Source organism: Sphaeramia orbicularis, chromosome 8 (genome assembly GCF_902148855.1).
Source record: "Sphaeramia orbicularis chromosome 8, fSphaOr1.1, whole genome shotgun sequence".
Taxonomy (NCBI): Eukaryota; Metazoa; Chordata; class Actinopteri; order Kurtiformes; family Apogonidae; genus Sphaeramia; species Sphaeramia orbicularis.
The window spans coordinates 38,743,954-38,762,281 of NC_043964.1; the positions used below are offsets into that span (position 1 = coordinate 38,743,954).

Below are 18,328 nucleotides of genomic sequence, written 5' to 3' on the forward strand. Positions count from 1 at the left end.
AATGGGGTCGATTAATTTCAACGCTTCAAATAAATAATGATTGGAGGAGGTGGTTGTCCATTAACTATTATTATTATTATTATTATTACATGGCATCTGTTGATACCCAGCCCTGTTTTTTTTGCTTACAGTGTATTTATTATAAATGTACCACTTTGAAAATTCTTGCAGTTCTCCTTATGAACCATTCTGCATCACCCTCCCTACTTTCATGCAGAAAATCCAGCATGCTTTTAATTAATTTTCTTGGGTTAATCGTTCCACTGTCTTAATTTCAGCCGAACCCCACATTTAGTTTTTTGATTTGGTGATGGGTTTAACAGTTTTGCTCACTGCTGTTATTGAGTCAGTGTCTTATTTCTTCTGTTAATAGACAAAGCTGAAAAAAAAACCCCAAAAAAAAAATACAGTCTCCCCCCGAATAGTTGCAGCTTGTGATTTGTCTTTGTTTTCTGCTGTTCTGTAAAACATTATTTCTGACATGGCTGCTCATTCATTACCTGTTTGACCCAGTGGATTGGTACTGTCAACTCACTCTCCGCTCTACTTTTGCATTTGGACTAATGCATAAGAGTTACTCCGCAACTTTTGGTTTGTACAGTACAGATATAGCCTATTGCTTTTAACACGTCTGTCACTGTGAGCAGATTTTTCTGTTCTGATTCTGGAGAAATTTAGTCGACGCTAGAAGTATATTCGTCACATTACTGTTCTTGCAGGTTTCATTGAGGACAGGTAGATTAATCTTTCCAGAGTTACCCATTATTGCCAAAACAGAGCTTTCCCTACCAGTTAACTTTATAAAAGGAGCTATACTGAGATATTTAAAATTTTAAGCTTTTCATATTATTATTTTTTTTTTTTTTTATTATTAATATTTGCTTGGACACAGTCTGGCTCAAATCTTAGTAACTCGGATAACCTAAAAAGCATCTATAAATCCGACACTCTGATATGTCAAAGCTCTGATCACAGACTTAACAAGTGGAAAATTGGCTTGAAAAACATTTCCTCATGTCTCTTGATATATGTGTGAGAGGCCACAGTTGATTCAGATTAATCTTGATTTCCTTTTCAACCACCCTCCAGTCGTATTTGGTTCACACACTTACTCTGAACTGATGGTCACTTGTTAATCGCTTTAATTTGTCTGTTAATTTTAATGCTTCTGTTTTTTTGTTTTTTTTTAAGAAATCATTTTTAATTGTCACATTATGGGTTGCACAGGGTTCGTTCATTCATGCAGAGTGTGTGTATGTAGCATCTCTTGGCAGCTTTTGTAACTGTGCCTCTTCCTGACATTCATTTCTCCAGTGGACAACCAGCATATGCTGCACTACATCCGAGATAAGACTGCAGTTCCATATTTCAGCAACCTGGTCTGGTTTATTGGCAGTCATGTCATTGAACTGGACAAGTGTGTCCAGACAGATGAAGAGTAAGTACCTTTTATCTATCAGTGTATCAGTGTCGTTCTCAGTGTCGCCTCTAGAGGTCAGGCTTGTCTTGGGTTTGTAGCCATTGTTCTGTTGTTTATTACAAAACCTGACTTAATGTTTTCAAGCAGTGAATAATGTTACAGTTTGTTTGTTTGTTTGTTTGTTTTTCCATTTAAAATAGCCATCTTATACAAAAAGACTATAAAACATGTCTGTTTGATTTGTGTTTTGCTTGTGTCTGTGTTAACCCAAAAAGAGTGCTACTTTTGTGGCAGTTCCCAAATGATGTTTTTTCTTTATTTTTAACTTTTCTTATGTGATTTATCATTATTTATTCCAATATTATGCTCAATATTTTGCATTTTTCAGTGAAAATTAGATATTTTCCTCATATTTAATTTACTTATCATGTAGATGTTCATAAAAGTTGAAATTCAAGTTGAGGGTTATTGTATCAAAAACAGAGAAAATGGAAGAAAAGGGGACTTTTTCAGTAAAATACATCAACTGAACTTTAAAACAAGTGTCTTCATCTGCTGTCATTTATCAAACTCCATGGGTTTTCCTGGTGAATCAATAGAAGATGTCAGTGTTTCCACGTTTACTGCAGAGCCTCTGAACATCCAAATGGGTCATATCTGATGACCATGAAAAGATGACAAACTGTATTTTACACCAATCATTTACAAGTACTAATAGGATTAGTGGATCAACAGGTAAAATATATCAGTAAGTGATTTAGGTCGTCAGTGGATGTTTGGGTCTTTATGGGTTAAACAGATGCATAGAGACTATTTAACTTTTAGCATGTGACCTGTTTGCAGAACAGTTTTAATACCTAGTATCTTCTCAGTGTCTCCTCTGGTCTAATTGTAATTACAGGCATAAGAACAGGGGAAAGTTAAGTGACCTGGTAGCGGAGCACCTCGACCACCTCCACTACCTCAACGACATCCTCATCATCAACTGCGAATTCCTCAATGACGTTCTGACCGATCACCTACTCAACCGCCTGTTCCTGCCTCTCTACGTCTACTCTTTGGTTAGCCCCGAAACGGTACGTTTACCTACGTGTGAAACCAAACCTCTATACACACAAAACTGGTAGTACCTGTGAATCTTCCCCCTCTCATGTTTGCTGGCACTCGTACAGCTGACTTTGTAAACAAGTCAGCTTTTGCCTGATTAAAATAAAATCTAGAAATAAAACTTTGTAATAAGTGGGGACCTCGTCTGTGATTTAATCCATTGTAATTCTACCATGTTGGTAATCTGTAAAGTAAAATTTCACTATAAATTACATACCCTATTTCAGTAAAGGCAGAGGCCTTGTGACATTATTAGTCCTGTGTGAATTAACATCTCTCATTTGTTTGGATATGTGACATCTTTTGTTTCCGTCATATACTTACTCAACCTTTTTCCTGGTTGAGGACAATGGAGGCTGGTGTTGATAAATGGAAGTTTTGAAAGTGTTTTAGTGATGATTCAGGAGTTTGCATCACAATTAAGTATGGATATTCAGTGAAAGAGGAAATTTAAATCCTTTAGAAAAGCACTATCTGAAAAGATGGTGTTTGATATGCATGACAGCGACAGTAAGAAACATTTTTATGTCTTATAATGATGAGGCTTGACATCAGAAGCAGAGAATAATTTCAGTAAATTCAAGTAAGAACAGACTTCACCCTTTCCATGATGATGCACTGCATGAAACACAGACTGGAGGAATCAAACCCATACAAATAAATAATAATCTACTGTGGCAATACTTTACCATAACATCTTATTCAAGATTCCAGCTGGATCTTTTTGTCTTCATTTCCTATCAGATGTACAGTATATTGTTTCATATCTAGTAAAGACTAGTACACAATAGCTACGCCCTCCAGTTTTCCTTTGTTTGTATCTCAATGTGAATTTTTCATTTTGCTGTGAAGGCTAAATGTATCTTGTTCTTCTGTCTTTCAGTCTGAAGACCGAAAAATCAACCCTCAGGTGTCTCTATACCTGCTGTCGCAAGTAAGACACACACAACCTACCACCAAAACACCGGCATATCTTAATTTTAGTAATTTTAGTAGTAGTGGTAGAGGTGATAGTAATGGTAATAGTTTTACAATAATTTTGACCTCGATATTCAACAAGGGCAAATTTATCAGCCACTTTTAACTCTTTCAGTGCCATGGGCCGATTAAATCGGCTTTACGAATACGACCTTTGAAGTGCCGTGGGCCGATCAGATCGGCTTTGGAGAACACGCCGGATGTTACCGAGCGGTTTCCTGCAGGATTCTTCAAATATTATAAAAACGACGCGAAATACTGAAAAATTCTGTGGCACTTTTAAGGCTTATTAGCCCCTTAACTGTCTGGCACCGAAAGAGTTAAAACACACTAAAGGGGCATAATCTGTACAAGAATGATTTTAGCTTCATGTGTCTATTATGCACAGTTATCTTGTCTTTATTATCTCATGTAAGATGAGCCAGATCAGTGACTCTCTAGCCTGAACTATTCAAAGTCTATTTTTATAATCATACGAAGATATTATAAATAAATCCTGATACTTACATTATCAATCATTCAGATTGTTTGGGATATTTTGTCAGAGAGAAAAATGTGTTGCTTATTCAGACATCTTCTTTGTTTTAATTACCACATTGTGTATTTTTTATACTACTTTTATACGTTATTTGAATGCTGCTTTAGTTACCTCCGCCAAGGAGGTTATGTTTTTGCCAGGGTTTGTTTGTTTGTTTGTCTGTCTGTTTGTCTGTCCGTTAGTATGCAACATAACTCAAAAAGTAATGGACAGATTTTGATGAAATTTTCAGGGTTTGTTGGAAATGGGATAAGGAAGAAATTATTAAATTTTGGTGGTGATCGGGGGTGGGGGGGCCCACGGGGGGGCCCATTTTCAACAAACCCTGAAAATTTCATCAAAATCTGTCCATAACTTTTTGAGTTATGTTGCACACTAACGGACAGACAGACAAACAAACAAACAAACCCTGGCAAAAACATAACCTCCTTGGCGTGGGGGGGCCCACGGGGGGGGCCACTGATCAGCCTTGGCGGAGGTCTGCGCTCTCCGAGTGCTTCTAGTTCTTGTGTATTTAACAGGATGTATGTGTGTGTTTGTGTGTTGCAGGTGTTTCTGATCATCCACTATCAACCACTGGTCAACGCCCTCGCTGATGTTATTCTCAATGGAGACCTGTCTGTCTTCACGCCACAGACAGACATGCATAGCGCACACAAGAACACGGTAACACACACACACACACACACATGCATAAATGTGACAAATACAGTCAAACATACAAGCGTTCCAAACCAACATGCAAACCCGACACAGTAATGTTTCGACATAAACAAATGTACACTGCATTAAATACACACACACTAGTTCTGCACACAGTTAAGAAACACACAAATACGCCCACACAGTCAACCACATGGACGCATGCGCACACACACACACACACACACACACACACAAACACACACACACACTCTTAGACTGGCATTCCAGAAGTGCACGTAGGTGGTTATGAGATTGTGGGGTCATGGTTTCTCCATAATTCACCCACATCAAGGCAACAAGATGCAAATTTCCTCCACATTTTTTCTTTTTTTTTTTTCCTTTTTGTGTTTGAATGGCACTCTCCTTTTTCCCCAGTTTTCTTACCGTCTGAGTTCAGATTGATATGATGCTTTTTCTTTGTTCTGTTCAGCTTTTGTTGTTTTTCATCCTTCTGCACTTGTCTACCGGTACTTGTCAGTAACTTGAATGTTATTTTCCTTTTCCTTTTAATCTTTTTTCTTCAGTCTCCCCCTTTTCTCCCCCTTATCTTCCCCATCCAGTTCCCCTCATTTCTCATTTTCTACTTCTCTATTCCTCACACTCTATTTTCCCTTGTGGCTCAGTTTCCACCACCACCTCACCCCCCCCCCCCTTCCCCTCATCTCCTCTTCTTAAATTTTTTGACCATCTGTTTGTAAACTCAGGTGGGTGTGTTGAGTTAGTGAGCGTTTCTGAGAACCCCTGTGGTTATTCTCTGTGCTGTGTGTGTGTGCATGCGTGCTAGACCTGTGGCTTTTGTAAGAAGCAGCCTACCTTTTCAGTGAATGTGAGTTGAGGCGTAATGTCTTAACAATATTGGTCTACCGCAATAGGAGACAACCAGATCCAAACTAGTATCTGCCACTTATTTCTTCATCAGTTCATTTCTCCATGTTTGTGGCAGTTTTACAGTGTTTAAAACTAATTATAGGATATCCCACTAAATTAAATAAACTATAGAAATTCATATAGATTTTTTAAATTTATTTTTACACGATTTTACTCTTCATGGTTTTCACAGATCTCAAATTTCAGACTCAGTTTTATAGTCATTCAATCAACAGACATGATAGAACCAAATATAGTTAGCCAGGTCTCTGTGTTTGCGGCATGAAAATAAGGTCAAATATTAAATAAAATATATAAAAGCTAAATAGAATTCAATAAAAACTATCATAAAATTTGCTAAAGTATAATATAATAAACCTCTGAATATGTACAATAACACAATGTTAACCAATTATACTGTCTCGTTATTTAGGGCTGATGTACGTTTTTTTTGGCCTAAATGGTAACATGGTTATGAACTCAAATGTTTTAAGGCTGCAAGTGATGCATCTGTCTATCTGTAGTTCTTCATGACCTGCTTGTGCAAGTTTCTCTTATAAATAGTCAATCCATACCAATAATATGTCATTGTATAGAAGAGTTGTTTATGTTCCGTGGATCAAACTGTTGTGTTATGTTTTTTGATGTAGATGAGAAGACATGGGCTCCGTCCCAGCACAGGTGGTCAGATGGTACTTCCTGTTTGTCTGTGATGTGGCAGGAAATTAGGTCACATGACAGAACACTGACAGAGCTCACCTAACCCAGATCTCTTTCCTGGAAGAAGTGTTGTTTTTTTTCTCTTTTTCTCAGTCTTTCTTTCTCTTCTTCTTCTCTCTCTCTCTCTTTTTTTTTTTTTTTTTTTTTTTTTGTGGTATACACATGTGCACCAGTACACGATGTAAACATTTGCATGTGTAAACTAGTATCTTTACTTGTGCATTCATTGCCCTGCCAACGGTACCCTATTTTGTTGCGATCATAGGTGTGCGTGCAGAAGTTTGCCTGTGCGCATACATGTGTAGGATTATCTTACTTGCTCCTTGACCTCCATTAGTTTCTCAGCATTGGCTCTTAGTGTGAGCGGTTTACCAGAACACAGTCAGCTTACAGGTGCAACACACACCACACACTGATACTAGTGTGTGGTTTCTGTCAGAGAGCATACACAGTGTGTTGTTTAGCAGCAACTATAGTGTAGTCTTAAGGGTATAACACATACACTACACATGCTTGATACATGTCAGAAATAACAGCGTTTTTAAAAGTATGAAAGAGACAGTAAGATTGTGTGAAATTAGTTGCTAAGTCTTTCCGGTTTATAATGCTGAGTGTAATCATCTAAAAACCATGGATGACATAAGAGGAAACCTAAACAAATGAACATATTTTAGCCTCGATAACTATTTTTTTGTGCTTTTTTTAAATGTGTAACCCTTTGAAGATTACTGAAGTACATAACTGACAGAAATTTACAAGGTCATCTGTGTGCTTTTGCATTTACAATCATTAAACAATAAAATGGTCTTGCCAAGAAACCATTTAAGGCATCAAATGTAACTTTTGGTTTTGATTCATGTGGTGCACATCACCTTCCAGCAAGTGTGTATGCAGAGAAACCACAGCTCGGGCTGTTCTTGGTACAAATTTGAATAAGTAGGACAGGCCTTATTCGTCTTGCACGCCAGGTGTACATGCATATACCCACATACGGACATGTGTTCACCTGCTCATATATGTGTAAAAAGATGCTCGTGAAATGACAGTAAAATAGGGCAGTTTCCTAGAAGACACCTGATCCTTTTCCTCTTTGTCTTGTGGAAACTGAAGCTTCTTTTGCAAATAAAGCACACAGCAGATATATTCTCGTATCTACTAAGGAAGTATTTTGTGACTTATTTTTCAGGGTTTGGATGATTATGTGTACTTCAGATAACGTTATCTGTCTTTGCCGTATGTGACATTGGAAAGATTAAGCATTTGAATAAAACTGGAATCTCTTGAGGCAACCCTGATTTGAGTCTTTAATCAGTCCATAAATGAGAGAATAATGTGAAAAATTAATGTTACAAGTTAAGTGAAATGACTGTGGCCTTAAATTGGTGCTGTATGTATATCTCAAGTGGTCATTTTCTCCTTTGCTTTGATGAAATGTATTAGGAGGAAGTGGCTTTTGGGGCTTAACGGATGCTGATAAACACGATAGTAAATGAAATAGTTACTGTAAATGTGTGTCTTCTTTTTCTGCAAGAGTGAGTGCTTGCATGCAAAAGAGATATATATTATGTACAGAGTTTATTTGCGTTCACCCCTGCCAGTAATCCCAGCTAAGTACACCCCACCCCATTCTGTCTTTTTGAGGTATGATGCTCTGTTGCCATGATGCCACAATATACATAGAAAAAACAAACCAAAGCTGTATTAATCATATCTAATCCTTACTTCTCTGATCTTCCATTATGACCTCACTTTTCCCTGTTCCCTATCCTTCTCGTATCCCCATCAGGCCAGTGTAGGAGGCGTGCGTCGCTTCACCAAACCCCCCGAGTCTCTGGAGCGCTCGCTGGAGATGTCCCGCCACCGTGGTCGCAAAAGAACCCAGAAGAGACCGAACTACAAAAACCTGGGCGAAGACGAGGACGACGAAAGAGCCGGGGGAGGGGGAGGAGGAGGCGGCGGCGGAGGAGGAGGGGAGGAGTGCTGGGACGACGACGGTGGCAGAGGAGAGAGGGAGAAGGGAAAAGGTACAGAGGGAGGAGGAGGAGGTGGGAGTTCTAAGGGAAGCAGAGCGAGTGGGGAGACGGCGGAAGGTGAGTGTGCGTCTCATTGGACACAGCAGTACAGGGTTGTGTTTGTGTGTGTTTCTCTACTCCCATCAATCAGACTCCCATCATTCACCCCGATTACCCAACAGGCACCACAGCAGCAGCAACCCTCGTCTCCAGACTAAAAAGAGAGAGAGCAGCAGCCTAATTTGTCAACATTTTGCGCTTTGCTTTTTTTTTTTTTTTTTTTTCCCCATTTGCATACTTTAACGTGTCTGCAACATGCATTTAAACTGAACTGACATTCATATTAGACTCCGCAGCTTTTTCATCAGTAGCAAGATGGAGTCAAACATGATGTGTCAGGGGATGAAACAGAAAAAAGAAAGACAAAAACAACAAAAAGGAAAGTCAGCGCTATAATATAAAAAACAGTCCTCTTTCAGTAGTTTTGAGATGAGGCTGCCGTCTTTGTGCTGCTGCCCCCGTTTGACACCCTTTAATTCTCCTATGGTTACCAATGGTACCACTGAAAACGAGTCCAGCATAATCAGTACATGTGACTGTCAACTGTCCCATTTCCACGGTGACACACCATCCATCCTGTGCTCCTCACCTCTCCGCCTGTCTCTCACTCCAGCTCCGTGTGCATGTGTGTACCAATGTCACTCATCTGAAATGATTCCTCCTTAACTCTTGCAGTGTCTTTGTGCACAGCTTCACATTCACAAACTGCTGCCTCTGGAAACCCAAAAGTGCAAAAATACATTTTTAACGACATTGATTTTAACATAAATAACCTTGTGGGCTGCAGGGGAACAGTTTCAGAATGAGCTATGTAGCATTTAGGGTGGAAAGATAACACCTACCCTTTGTAACCGATAGATAAGAAAAGCGATGAATTAAGAAACATTTTTTGTGCTGTACCTCTTGATTTTGTTGATGTGTCTGTTTTTGAGACATTATCAGCACTACTCGGACCTGTACTTTATTGTGATGTCCTTTTTTTTAAAATATATTTTGATCTGTACTAAATATAAAGAAGATGCTGCTGATACTTTAACATGATAAGGCAGTATTTGCTGTGGTATTTGACTTAAGAAGGAAACACTTCAGTATCTGAAGTCATGATCACCGGTGACAAGAGTGTATTTTCCCCTTCATATCTATCATGTGTGTTTGTTAAAGATGTGCAATGTAAATATGAACAGCATACACATTTGGACATATATGCGCATGATTACAAAGTGACCATGTGCGTGTACGCAGAAATAGAGATGGTGGTGATGGAGAAATGCAAAGTGTCTGAGCTGACGGAACAGAACATCACAGACGAGGAGAAAACTGCTGCCGCCACGCGCACACACGCACAGAGGAGCAGGTACACGCACACACACACACACACACACATACAGATACACGTACACATACACATACAACGGCTTATATTGTGTAAAGCAGGAGTGTCAAACTCATTTTAGTTCAGGGGCCACATCCTCCCAATATTCATTCCTTCATTCATTTGTTTGTTTTGAGCAGAAGAAAAAATCAAACATCTTTGTATACAAGGAACTAATGGCAGAGCAAATACATTAATAAACAAAGGTGATCAAGACAAAATAGCAATTGCCATGTACACTAGTAATAACAAAATAAATTCAATATGTACTGCTCAAAAGGAGTGGGAAGAAGAAAACTTAATAAATCCCACCCCCATCTCACATTTATATAACATAACACATTACTTTTGCCTCCTTAACAATATAATTACATTTGTTAGAGTCTTAATAATGTAAATAATAGATAAAAAACAGATTAGGAAAACTTATATATATTACACGTAGTAACTATCTAATTGATAGTTGAACTGGTGAAATGTCCAGGGTGTACCCCGCCTTCGCCAGTAAGTAGCTGGGATAGGCTCCAAGCAACCCACGTGACCCTAGTGAGGATAAAGCAGGTTCAGATAATGAATGAATGAATGAATAATTGATAGTCTGCATAGCTTATAATACAATATATTTCAACAATAATCACATACCAACAGTGGTAATGGAAGTGACGCATACCAACATGGTAAACGACAAGCACGTACCAACAAAGGTAAGAAAGAGCCAAGGATGGAATGGCCCAGCAATTAACAATAAGCCCCACCCTCTCTGTACTGTGACCAGACCATCTGTTTGTAAAGTGCTTTAAAACTGTGGATATTTTGGTATTGCTTGTGGTGAAGAATATCATCTGATATGGGCCAGACCAGTAAATAAATAACATAATAATTTATAAATAATGTCAACTCCAAACATTTCAAAGTGTTTTATAGTGGGGAAAAAAATAAAATTACATTATGGAAATGTTTACATCTATAAACTATCCTTTAAAAAATGTGCACAACATGAACAACCATGAAAAAACTGTAATTAAGAAAAATAAGTGCAATTTGAATATTATGCCTTAGTTTGTCATTTACACATATGCATTACAACTTACAGATCACAGTAGATCTACAAATACACAACACATTTAGTAACAGAAAGAATATTGGTAAAATTGCACTTCTCTTAGGACATTTCAGGTTGTTCACATTTTTTGTGACAATTACATTTTCATGTAATTTAACTTTTTTTACACTAAAAGAGCAAAAATTTGGAGTTGTCATCATTTATAGGTTATTATGACAGTATTTTACTGATCTGACCCCCTTGAGCCAAAAGTAGAGCTTTTTTTTAGCCCCTAAAGTAAAATAATTAACTGTTAATATATTGAGTGTAATTTTTGCATTTCACAAATTCATCCCACGGATTGGACCCTTTGGCGGACCGGTTTTGGCCCCCAGGCCATATTGTTTGACGCTTCTGGTGTAAGGTAAGAGCAGAAGCAGATTGTTGACGTCCTTTCTCTCTTCAGACCATTCTTAGACATGGTATACAGTGCCCTCGACTGCACCAGTGATGACTACCACGCACTGTTTGTCCTCTGCCTGCTGTATGCCGTCTCACACAGCAAAGGTCAGCCTTATTTGGCTTTATCTTATTCATCTGTATTTAGTCACTGACTCAAATGTTGTCATTAATTGTTTATATAGTTATCTGGTAATGATGAATGTTTTTCACATTTAATCACTGTTACTCTACATCTTAAAATATTATTCAACATATTAAAGGTGAGGTTTATCACACTTTTTACGTAATCACCTCATTATACTTATTTGAGCTAACCACAAAGCTTTAAAGGAGTGATATTTTGCTTTTTTTTAGATGGAATTATGCATTTGAAAACATTTCCCTGTGGTCTACATGAACTGTAAATGCTATGCTTGGGTCTGAATTCTTCATTAATTAAACTCCATAGCCCCATCTTCAACCTTATTTCTGAGTAATGACACCAGAAAGGTCATTTTGAGCGCTGGCCCTTTAAATCCAAGTAAGCCACCTCATGCCCTACCCCCTCCAGGTTGTGCTGCTCTGTCTTGTTCAACCACTTGTGTTCGTTAATACAACCAACAGTTGAACATTTTGGGTAATCGGCTCGAAGTTTGGACATATTTTCAGTACTGATTACAACCACTGATGCTGACAAACAGTTATTGCGTATTCTGAGAAATGTTCGTTGGAAGTCTTGACCTTATATGTGCAAATGTCGTGACGTAACTAGTTATAGATGTAACAAATTAAGCAGGAATTAAAATGGGTTGTAGACATCCACTCGATTTTTGCCAAAATGAATATGAAGATAGCTTTGCAGCACCTGGAGGGTTCAAATTCAAACTTTTTGAACTATTAGGGTCCAAATACATACATAAATGAACCAAAGACTAATAAAAGTGGGTTTAAGAAAATATGACTCCTTTAATAGTCTCAACTCATATGTATTAAAACAGATAAAAGAGATATCATATTTCATCACAACTTCCTGATCACTTTTCACCGTGTGAGATTTTATTGCCACTCTTTTAATGACATTATCTTGTTTCGTCACTCTAATATTTAGACGTAGCTTTATTTGGCCTTAGCTTTTATTATGGTATATATTTTCTGTGGCATTTTTTCAACATACATAATGATGATGAACCTGGACCTGACCAACTGAATCAACCCCAAATCATAAGACTGCCCCCACAGGCTTATACTGTAGGCACTAAGCATGATGGGTAATGACTTTATCTGGCTGTTTTCTAACTCTGATGTGACTATCACTCTGGAACAGGGTCAGTCGGGACTATCAGACCACATGTCCTTTTTCCATTGAAACACAGTCCAACAAACTAATGGTTATATAATAAATAAATAAAAGCTCCCTACTGCATCACTTAAAGGGTGAAGATCTTGTTGCAGCTCGAACATATTCATCACAGTGGTAATGTTTCCAATGAAAGAATCTGAACTATTTGCTTAATTAAATCTACTTGGGGATTGGCCAGGCTAAGTATCCTTCTAGCTATATATGTGGTTATTTTATCTCAAGTTAACACTTACATACTTACTTAACATAAGATAGCGTGTTAATGTGTGAGCAAATGAATAATGGCTCAATAATGTAAAGTGCTTTGAGTACCTTGAAAAGCATTATAGAAATCTGATCCATCATTATAATTATTTTTATTGTTGTTATTATTGTTTTTAATATTATTATTAAGATAGAGTTTATTAATCCCACTATGGGGAAGTTTCTCAGCTGATAGCAGCAAACACGAGAATAAAGTGCAGGAAAGACAGAAAATACACTTGTGAAGCATGAAATCTAAAGAGAAAAAATGAGTATTTATATCAATTTAGATTTAAATATATTATTATTTTTTATTTAACTATAATATTAGAAGTAGAGAATAGTTCACATGGCAGGGAAGAACAAATTAAAGCATAGTTTTGTCTTCATTGTGACACTACACCATGCAAACCACCACATGTCGCCCACAATCTTTTGTAATTTGATAATTAATGGACACATTAATAAACTTGCAGCCCTGTGGTTTATACATCACACATACATTAATACATCTACAATACCCATGGATAGTTTTTATTTCAATCTAATTTTGCAAACCTTCCTAACCTGTACGTTTGCTGAATAGTCCGTTGTACAGTCAGCCAGGTAACTAAACCAACACTTGACGACACCACACCCGTTTTGATATTTTTAAGACATGAGGACTGAAAACAAGATACCAAACGTATACTGTCAGCGTCTGGCTGTTTCTGTGTTTATTCTACTGATGCTGCATCCAGCCTTTGTCTTACCCGGTCCTCCTGTCCTGGTTTTGTTCAGGTATTAACCGGGATCTGCTGGAGCGGCTGCAGCTCCCAGTTCCCGATCAGGAGAGGAGCTCCTACAGTTTGGTGCTGGTAGAGAGGCTGATCAGAGTCATGAGTCAAGCAGCACAACCAGGTAACATGCACACAGATGCACATTATCATCCATCATTTACATCAGTGTTTCCCTAAATCCTTTTCTGATGACCTGTTGCTTACAAACTACAAACCATCACAGCTAGTTTCATAGTAAGCCTGATTATGAGAAAAGGGAATTTGCTCATAAATGAACATCTTCTTGACCATTTATGTACCACCTTATGATTATTCTAAATGAGTAGTAGTACTAGTAATAGTAGAAGCTAGCTGAGTGTTACTGAAAACATATACATAATTAAAATATTTCACCAGTGAGTCTAAATATATGTATTTAAAGAAAACCAACAGGCTCTCATTATTATCCTCTCATCAGTCAAACAAACAGAATGTAAAAGTGCAGTAATCTGTGTCATCAGAATCATCTTACTTTCCAGAAGTTGAAATGCTTAGAATGCAAATTTATTTCCTGACCTAAATAACACATGAGCCACATGTGGGTCAAGGATCCGTCTTTGGGAATGGAGGATGTAGACCATAAGAATAACCATCGTTCTATTGCTGTGTCATCTCTACTAATAATACAAGTACACAGCGTTCCTTCCTCTACACATACGTATCTGTATTTTCTTACATATGATTTATGTTCTGGATAATAGACATTAACTTGTCACATTATTTATGGTGAACATGCTTATACTGTGCCCTGTCTGCGTGTGTGTAGATGGTAAAGTGCGTCTTGCAACCCTGGAGCTGAGCTGCCTTTTATTAAAGCAGTCTGTGTTGTCTGGAAGCCACTGTATAATTAAAGACGTTCATCTGGCCTGCCTGGAGGTACACAGCACACAAACACGTGCACAACATCACACACTTAACCCTTTAACTCCTGATGTGTATGTGGTGAACGTTCTGAATGTATGACTTATTTTAAATATTCATAAAAATTCAACCGTTTGTTCAATAGGAAAAATTTCAAAACATGCTAATAGAATGGACCTTGCGCTTTCCATAGACATCTGAGCATGCTCAGTTCAACCCCTGCTGCCTGTGTAATTGGGAGCAAAACACAGAGCAGAGAGTGAGACCAACTCACTGTAAAAATAGAAAGTTTGGGTTTGGGCTTTTTCTTTTGTTCATGTTTTGTTCATTGTTGTTGCGATTTTCCTTTTTATTTTTATTTTTTTTACTGTGTTTTTACTGAGTTTTGACCATGTAACTGTGTTTTGGAGTTCAACCAGGTGCCAGAAAGTAGAAAAAAAGAGCCCCAAACAAAAACTACTGGGCCAAAATTCAAATACTTGTTGTTCAGTGTGTTCCAGTTCACAGTTTATGTTCAACATCCTAAATCTCCTATTGATGTACATTCTGAGTGCCTTATTTAGTAAAAACCTGTTAAACTTCAATTCCTCTCTTTGTCTTTTTCTGTTATTCCACCCTGTTTTGACCTTAAAATCCCACAGTAAAGAAAACCACTGAAGAAAAGGAATGCAAGCACATACTCACAGCAGTTTTTGTAACATTTCAGCCATAAATTCCAAGCAGCCTGTTTCACTGAAATAATGTCTCAGGGGTTAAAGGGTTCAAGAATTTCTGCCAGACCAAAAGTCAGGATTTTACATATCTGAGAAATGACAACAGTTTCCCTTCAACTCTGTCAGTTTCAGCTTTTCAGTAAACTCTTACTTGTGGTTTTGACCATTCACTCTGAGCCCAAACTTACACTATCAGTCTTCCTCTTCCTCACTTGCTTCCTCTGACTCACATTTTTTGCTTCATGCCTCCACCTGCCCGTGTTTCCTTTTAAAGAACTCCTCTTAGAGTCTTTTGCCCCTCCCTGTCTTTTCTGTATCCCTGCTTCATTTCTTCACACAAGTTAAAGGGAATTGTAGCTCTTCTAAACGTGTGATTCATCCAGATGCTGCTGTTTAGAAAATGTACTGTTTGATTTGGCAACACTTTAAAATGATTTGAAACCTGTCCTTGGTAATTTTACACTCCTTTTTCTTGTAAGTCTGCCAAGGTTTGACCTGCTCTTAGCATCAGTCAGTTTTTCAGTGGGGTTTTCTGCATGAGGGATAGAATTTCCCTCTTCTGAAACATTTTAACATTAATGAGTAGCTGCTTTGGTCAATGCTCCTTAGGCTGAGTTATTCTAGTATTACCATCTTTATGATTAGTCCTCTCTAAGTTTTTATTTTTTACTAACTGGTAAGTTTGTCTGGACCCAGCTAAATCCCTTTTCTCTGGGGAAACTGCTGACAGGACTTGATCTTTATCTCCCTGCCAGGCCAGCATTTCCTGGTTTGGTTTATTTAGTGTTAATCGCATCTCCTTGCTTTGTTAAAGGTCTTATAGACTGTGTTATCTACGTTCAGGGCCGCTCATGCAAGAAGAACATCAGCTACACATGACTGTCCTTGTCCCGGCACTTTGACACTTCATGTGAATGTTAAAGAAAGGTCCCTTGAATTACACAACATGGAAGTGACAACATCCAACAGTTGAGCTTCAGTTATGTCGATAATCTTTCCACATTTTCTTAGAAACATTATTAATAGAAAGATGACACATTACCTTCTTCATAGTCTTGTGTTGATAGAAGTCTTAGTGTCACACACCACAGGCCTCCCTAAAGTGTTTCTTTATGAAAACTTTTAAAAAAGATAGTTTTTTGAAAATATTTGAGGAGCTGGATGATGTTGGAATCTTTTCAAATTGTATAGGAATTAGCCCAAGCATGAAATCTCATATAATTGCTGTCCGTTTGTTGATGCCATATTGATAAACAGGATTTCTGCGGGTCATTAAAAAGCATTAAAACTCATTAAATAGATTTTCTGAAAATTAAGGCCTTAAATGGCATTAAAAACCATTAAATTTGATGTCCAGAGGCATTAAAAAATTAAATACACTTGATGGAGAAAAAAACACATTGTTAATCATAATTAATTTTGATTATATAAACATTTAATAATTTGGAATCAGAAGTATAGTGTGATGATTATTGACAAGCGGGACCTTTAATTGGCAATTGTTTATGGCCAGTGCATGAAGTCATCAACACCGGATGCTTGGAATGCAATGTGCTGTGAGCGTGCTCATGCTGTGGGGACAGAGCGGAGGGAGTATTAGCAAATGTCAGAAAACTGGGAAGATGCAAGTATCAGCAGAAGTGATTGGAAGAGGAACTATTCAGAACCTGGTTAAAGCTTGTCGATAGTAAACCTTCATGTGTATATATAAAACTATATATAAAACTGTATCTGCAGTTGGACATCGGCATTACATTTCTTTAAAGTGGTATTAAAAAGCATTAAATTAGATTTGCTGATACCTGCAGAAAGCCCGATTAATGTACTGCCAGATGTGATGTTTACCTGTGATTGGCACTTTAGTCTGTTTATTTTCTATAATTTAGATTTTATGTTTGACACTTTCAGGGCGCAAGAGAAGAAAGTCTGCATTTATTGCGGAGATTCTACAAGGTGAGTGTGTCGCAGGAGCATGATCCCACATACGTACAAACTTCCACAACAAAACAGTTCAGAAATGCTTTAGGAAGTATAAGCACAAACTAGGTCTTGGTTTAGAAGCTTGTGCAAAGAAAAAAAACAAATGACGCTGGAAAGAGGCGGCCCGGCTGGAACCATACGTTTCTCTTCTGGTATTAAAGCAAATACAGGATGATGAACGCAGATGTTTGCATAAAACCTGTACAAACGTGTACAAGCAGTAAACTATAGTGAAACTGAAGCCTTCATGGATAAATAACACGGACCTTGTACGTGAAATCTCAACTCTGGAAAGACAAGAATGTATAACGTATGCCTCTCCTCTGAAGTAAAGTGAAAGCATTTTCTCCAACTCTACATCAGCGTAATCAAACATTGGCACTGTGGCTCCAGTGTAGTCTTTGCTTTCTGTTTTGTTTTGAGTGGATCAGAGTTTTGGAATCAGTCACAGGGCACAGATCAGGTTCACTATCACGTTACATGTTAAGTGAGGAAAACATTTCCAATTCACAGCATATCATGTTCATTTTTATTGATATGAATATTTTTATCAGTCCGTTGCAGTTCCAAAGTTTCACTTTCAAATGAGTTTCTTAGTGAACATTTGCACTTAATCAGTAACATTGACTTTCATGGCATGATGTCATTCAATTAGATAGAAGTTTTCCATTTTCATCCAATGTACTTGGAGTTTTTTTGTTTTTTGTTTTTTTTTTTAATCAGGTTCTATCATGGCGGTTAGATGAACATGCAAAACAAGAACCAAGCCATGAACAATCAGTTTAACTCTATATGCCAAAGAATGTGACGCATCAGTCCAACAATTCCTGTTCCTCTCATTTAAGAATCTTTTGTGATCTATGAACATTTTTGTGTCACATGTTGGAGCTATGAGCAGATGAGCAAGATATTTGCTTCACACTCTAGTTACATACAATGGTACATTTAATCAGGCCTTGCAACAAAAAAAAGGCTTGCAAGAGTTTCCTATCTCCAGATAAGTCCTTATTGAGTAACTCACTGGTCCGTTGCATGTAAATGTAGAAGAATGTGGTCACTAGAAAGCTGCCATAGTCCAGAAATAGGATGCT

At 37.7% G+C, this 18,328-nt stretch overlaps 1 protein-coding gene across 7 annotated transcripts in view; it reads left to right on the forward strand.

The window, feature by feature from the left end:
• The window catches only part of clec16a (C-type lectin domain containing 16A), a 55,571-nt gene that overhangs the window by 8,324 nt on the left and 28,919 nt on the right, over window positions 1-18,328 (forward strand). For 5 of the 7 annotated variants that reach the window (XM_030140617.1, XM_030140620.1, XM_030140622.1 and 2 more), the window contains 10 exons: window positions 1,315-1,438; window positions 2,322-2,496; window positions 3,411-3,461; window positions 4,593-4,709; window positions 8,122-8,425; window positions 9,650-9,761; window positions 11,288-11,388; window positions 13,646-13,765; window positions 14,450-14,559; window positions 17,166-17,210. In XM_030140617.1, the coding sequence (XP_029996477.1) occupies window positions 1,315-1,438; window positions 2,322-2,496; window positions 3,411-3,461; window positions 4,593-4,709; window positions 8,122-8,425; window positions 9,650-9,761; window positions 11,288-11,388; window positions 13,646-13,765; window positions 14,450-14,559; window positions 17,166-17,210 (1,259 nt within the window). The remainder of the gene's footprint in view (window positions 1-1,314; window positions 1,439-2,321; window positions 2,497-3,410; window positions 3,462-4,592; window positions 4,710-8,121; window positions 8,426-9,649; window positions 9,762-11,287; window positions 11,389-13,645; window positions 13,766-14,449; window positions 14,560-17,165; window positions 17,211-18,328) is intronic. The other 2 variants (XM_030140619.1, XM_030140624.1) reach the window with 1 other exon arrangement.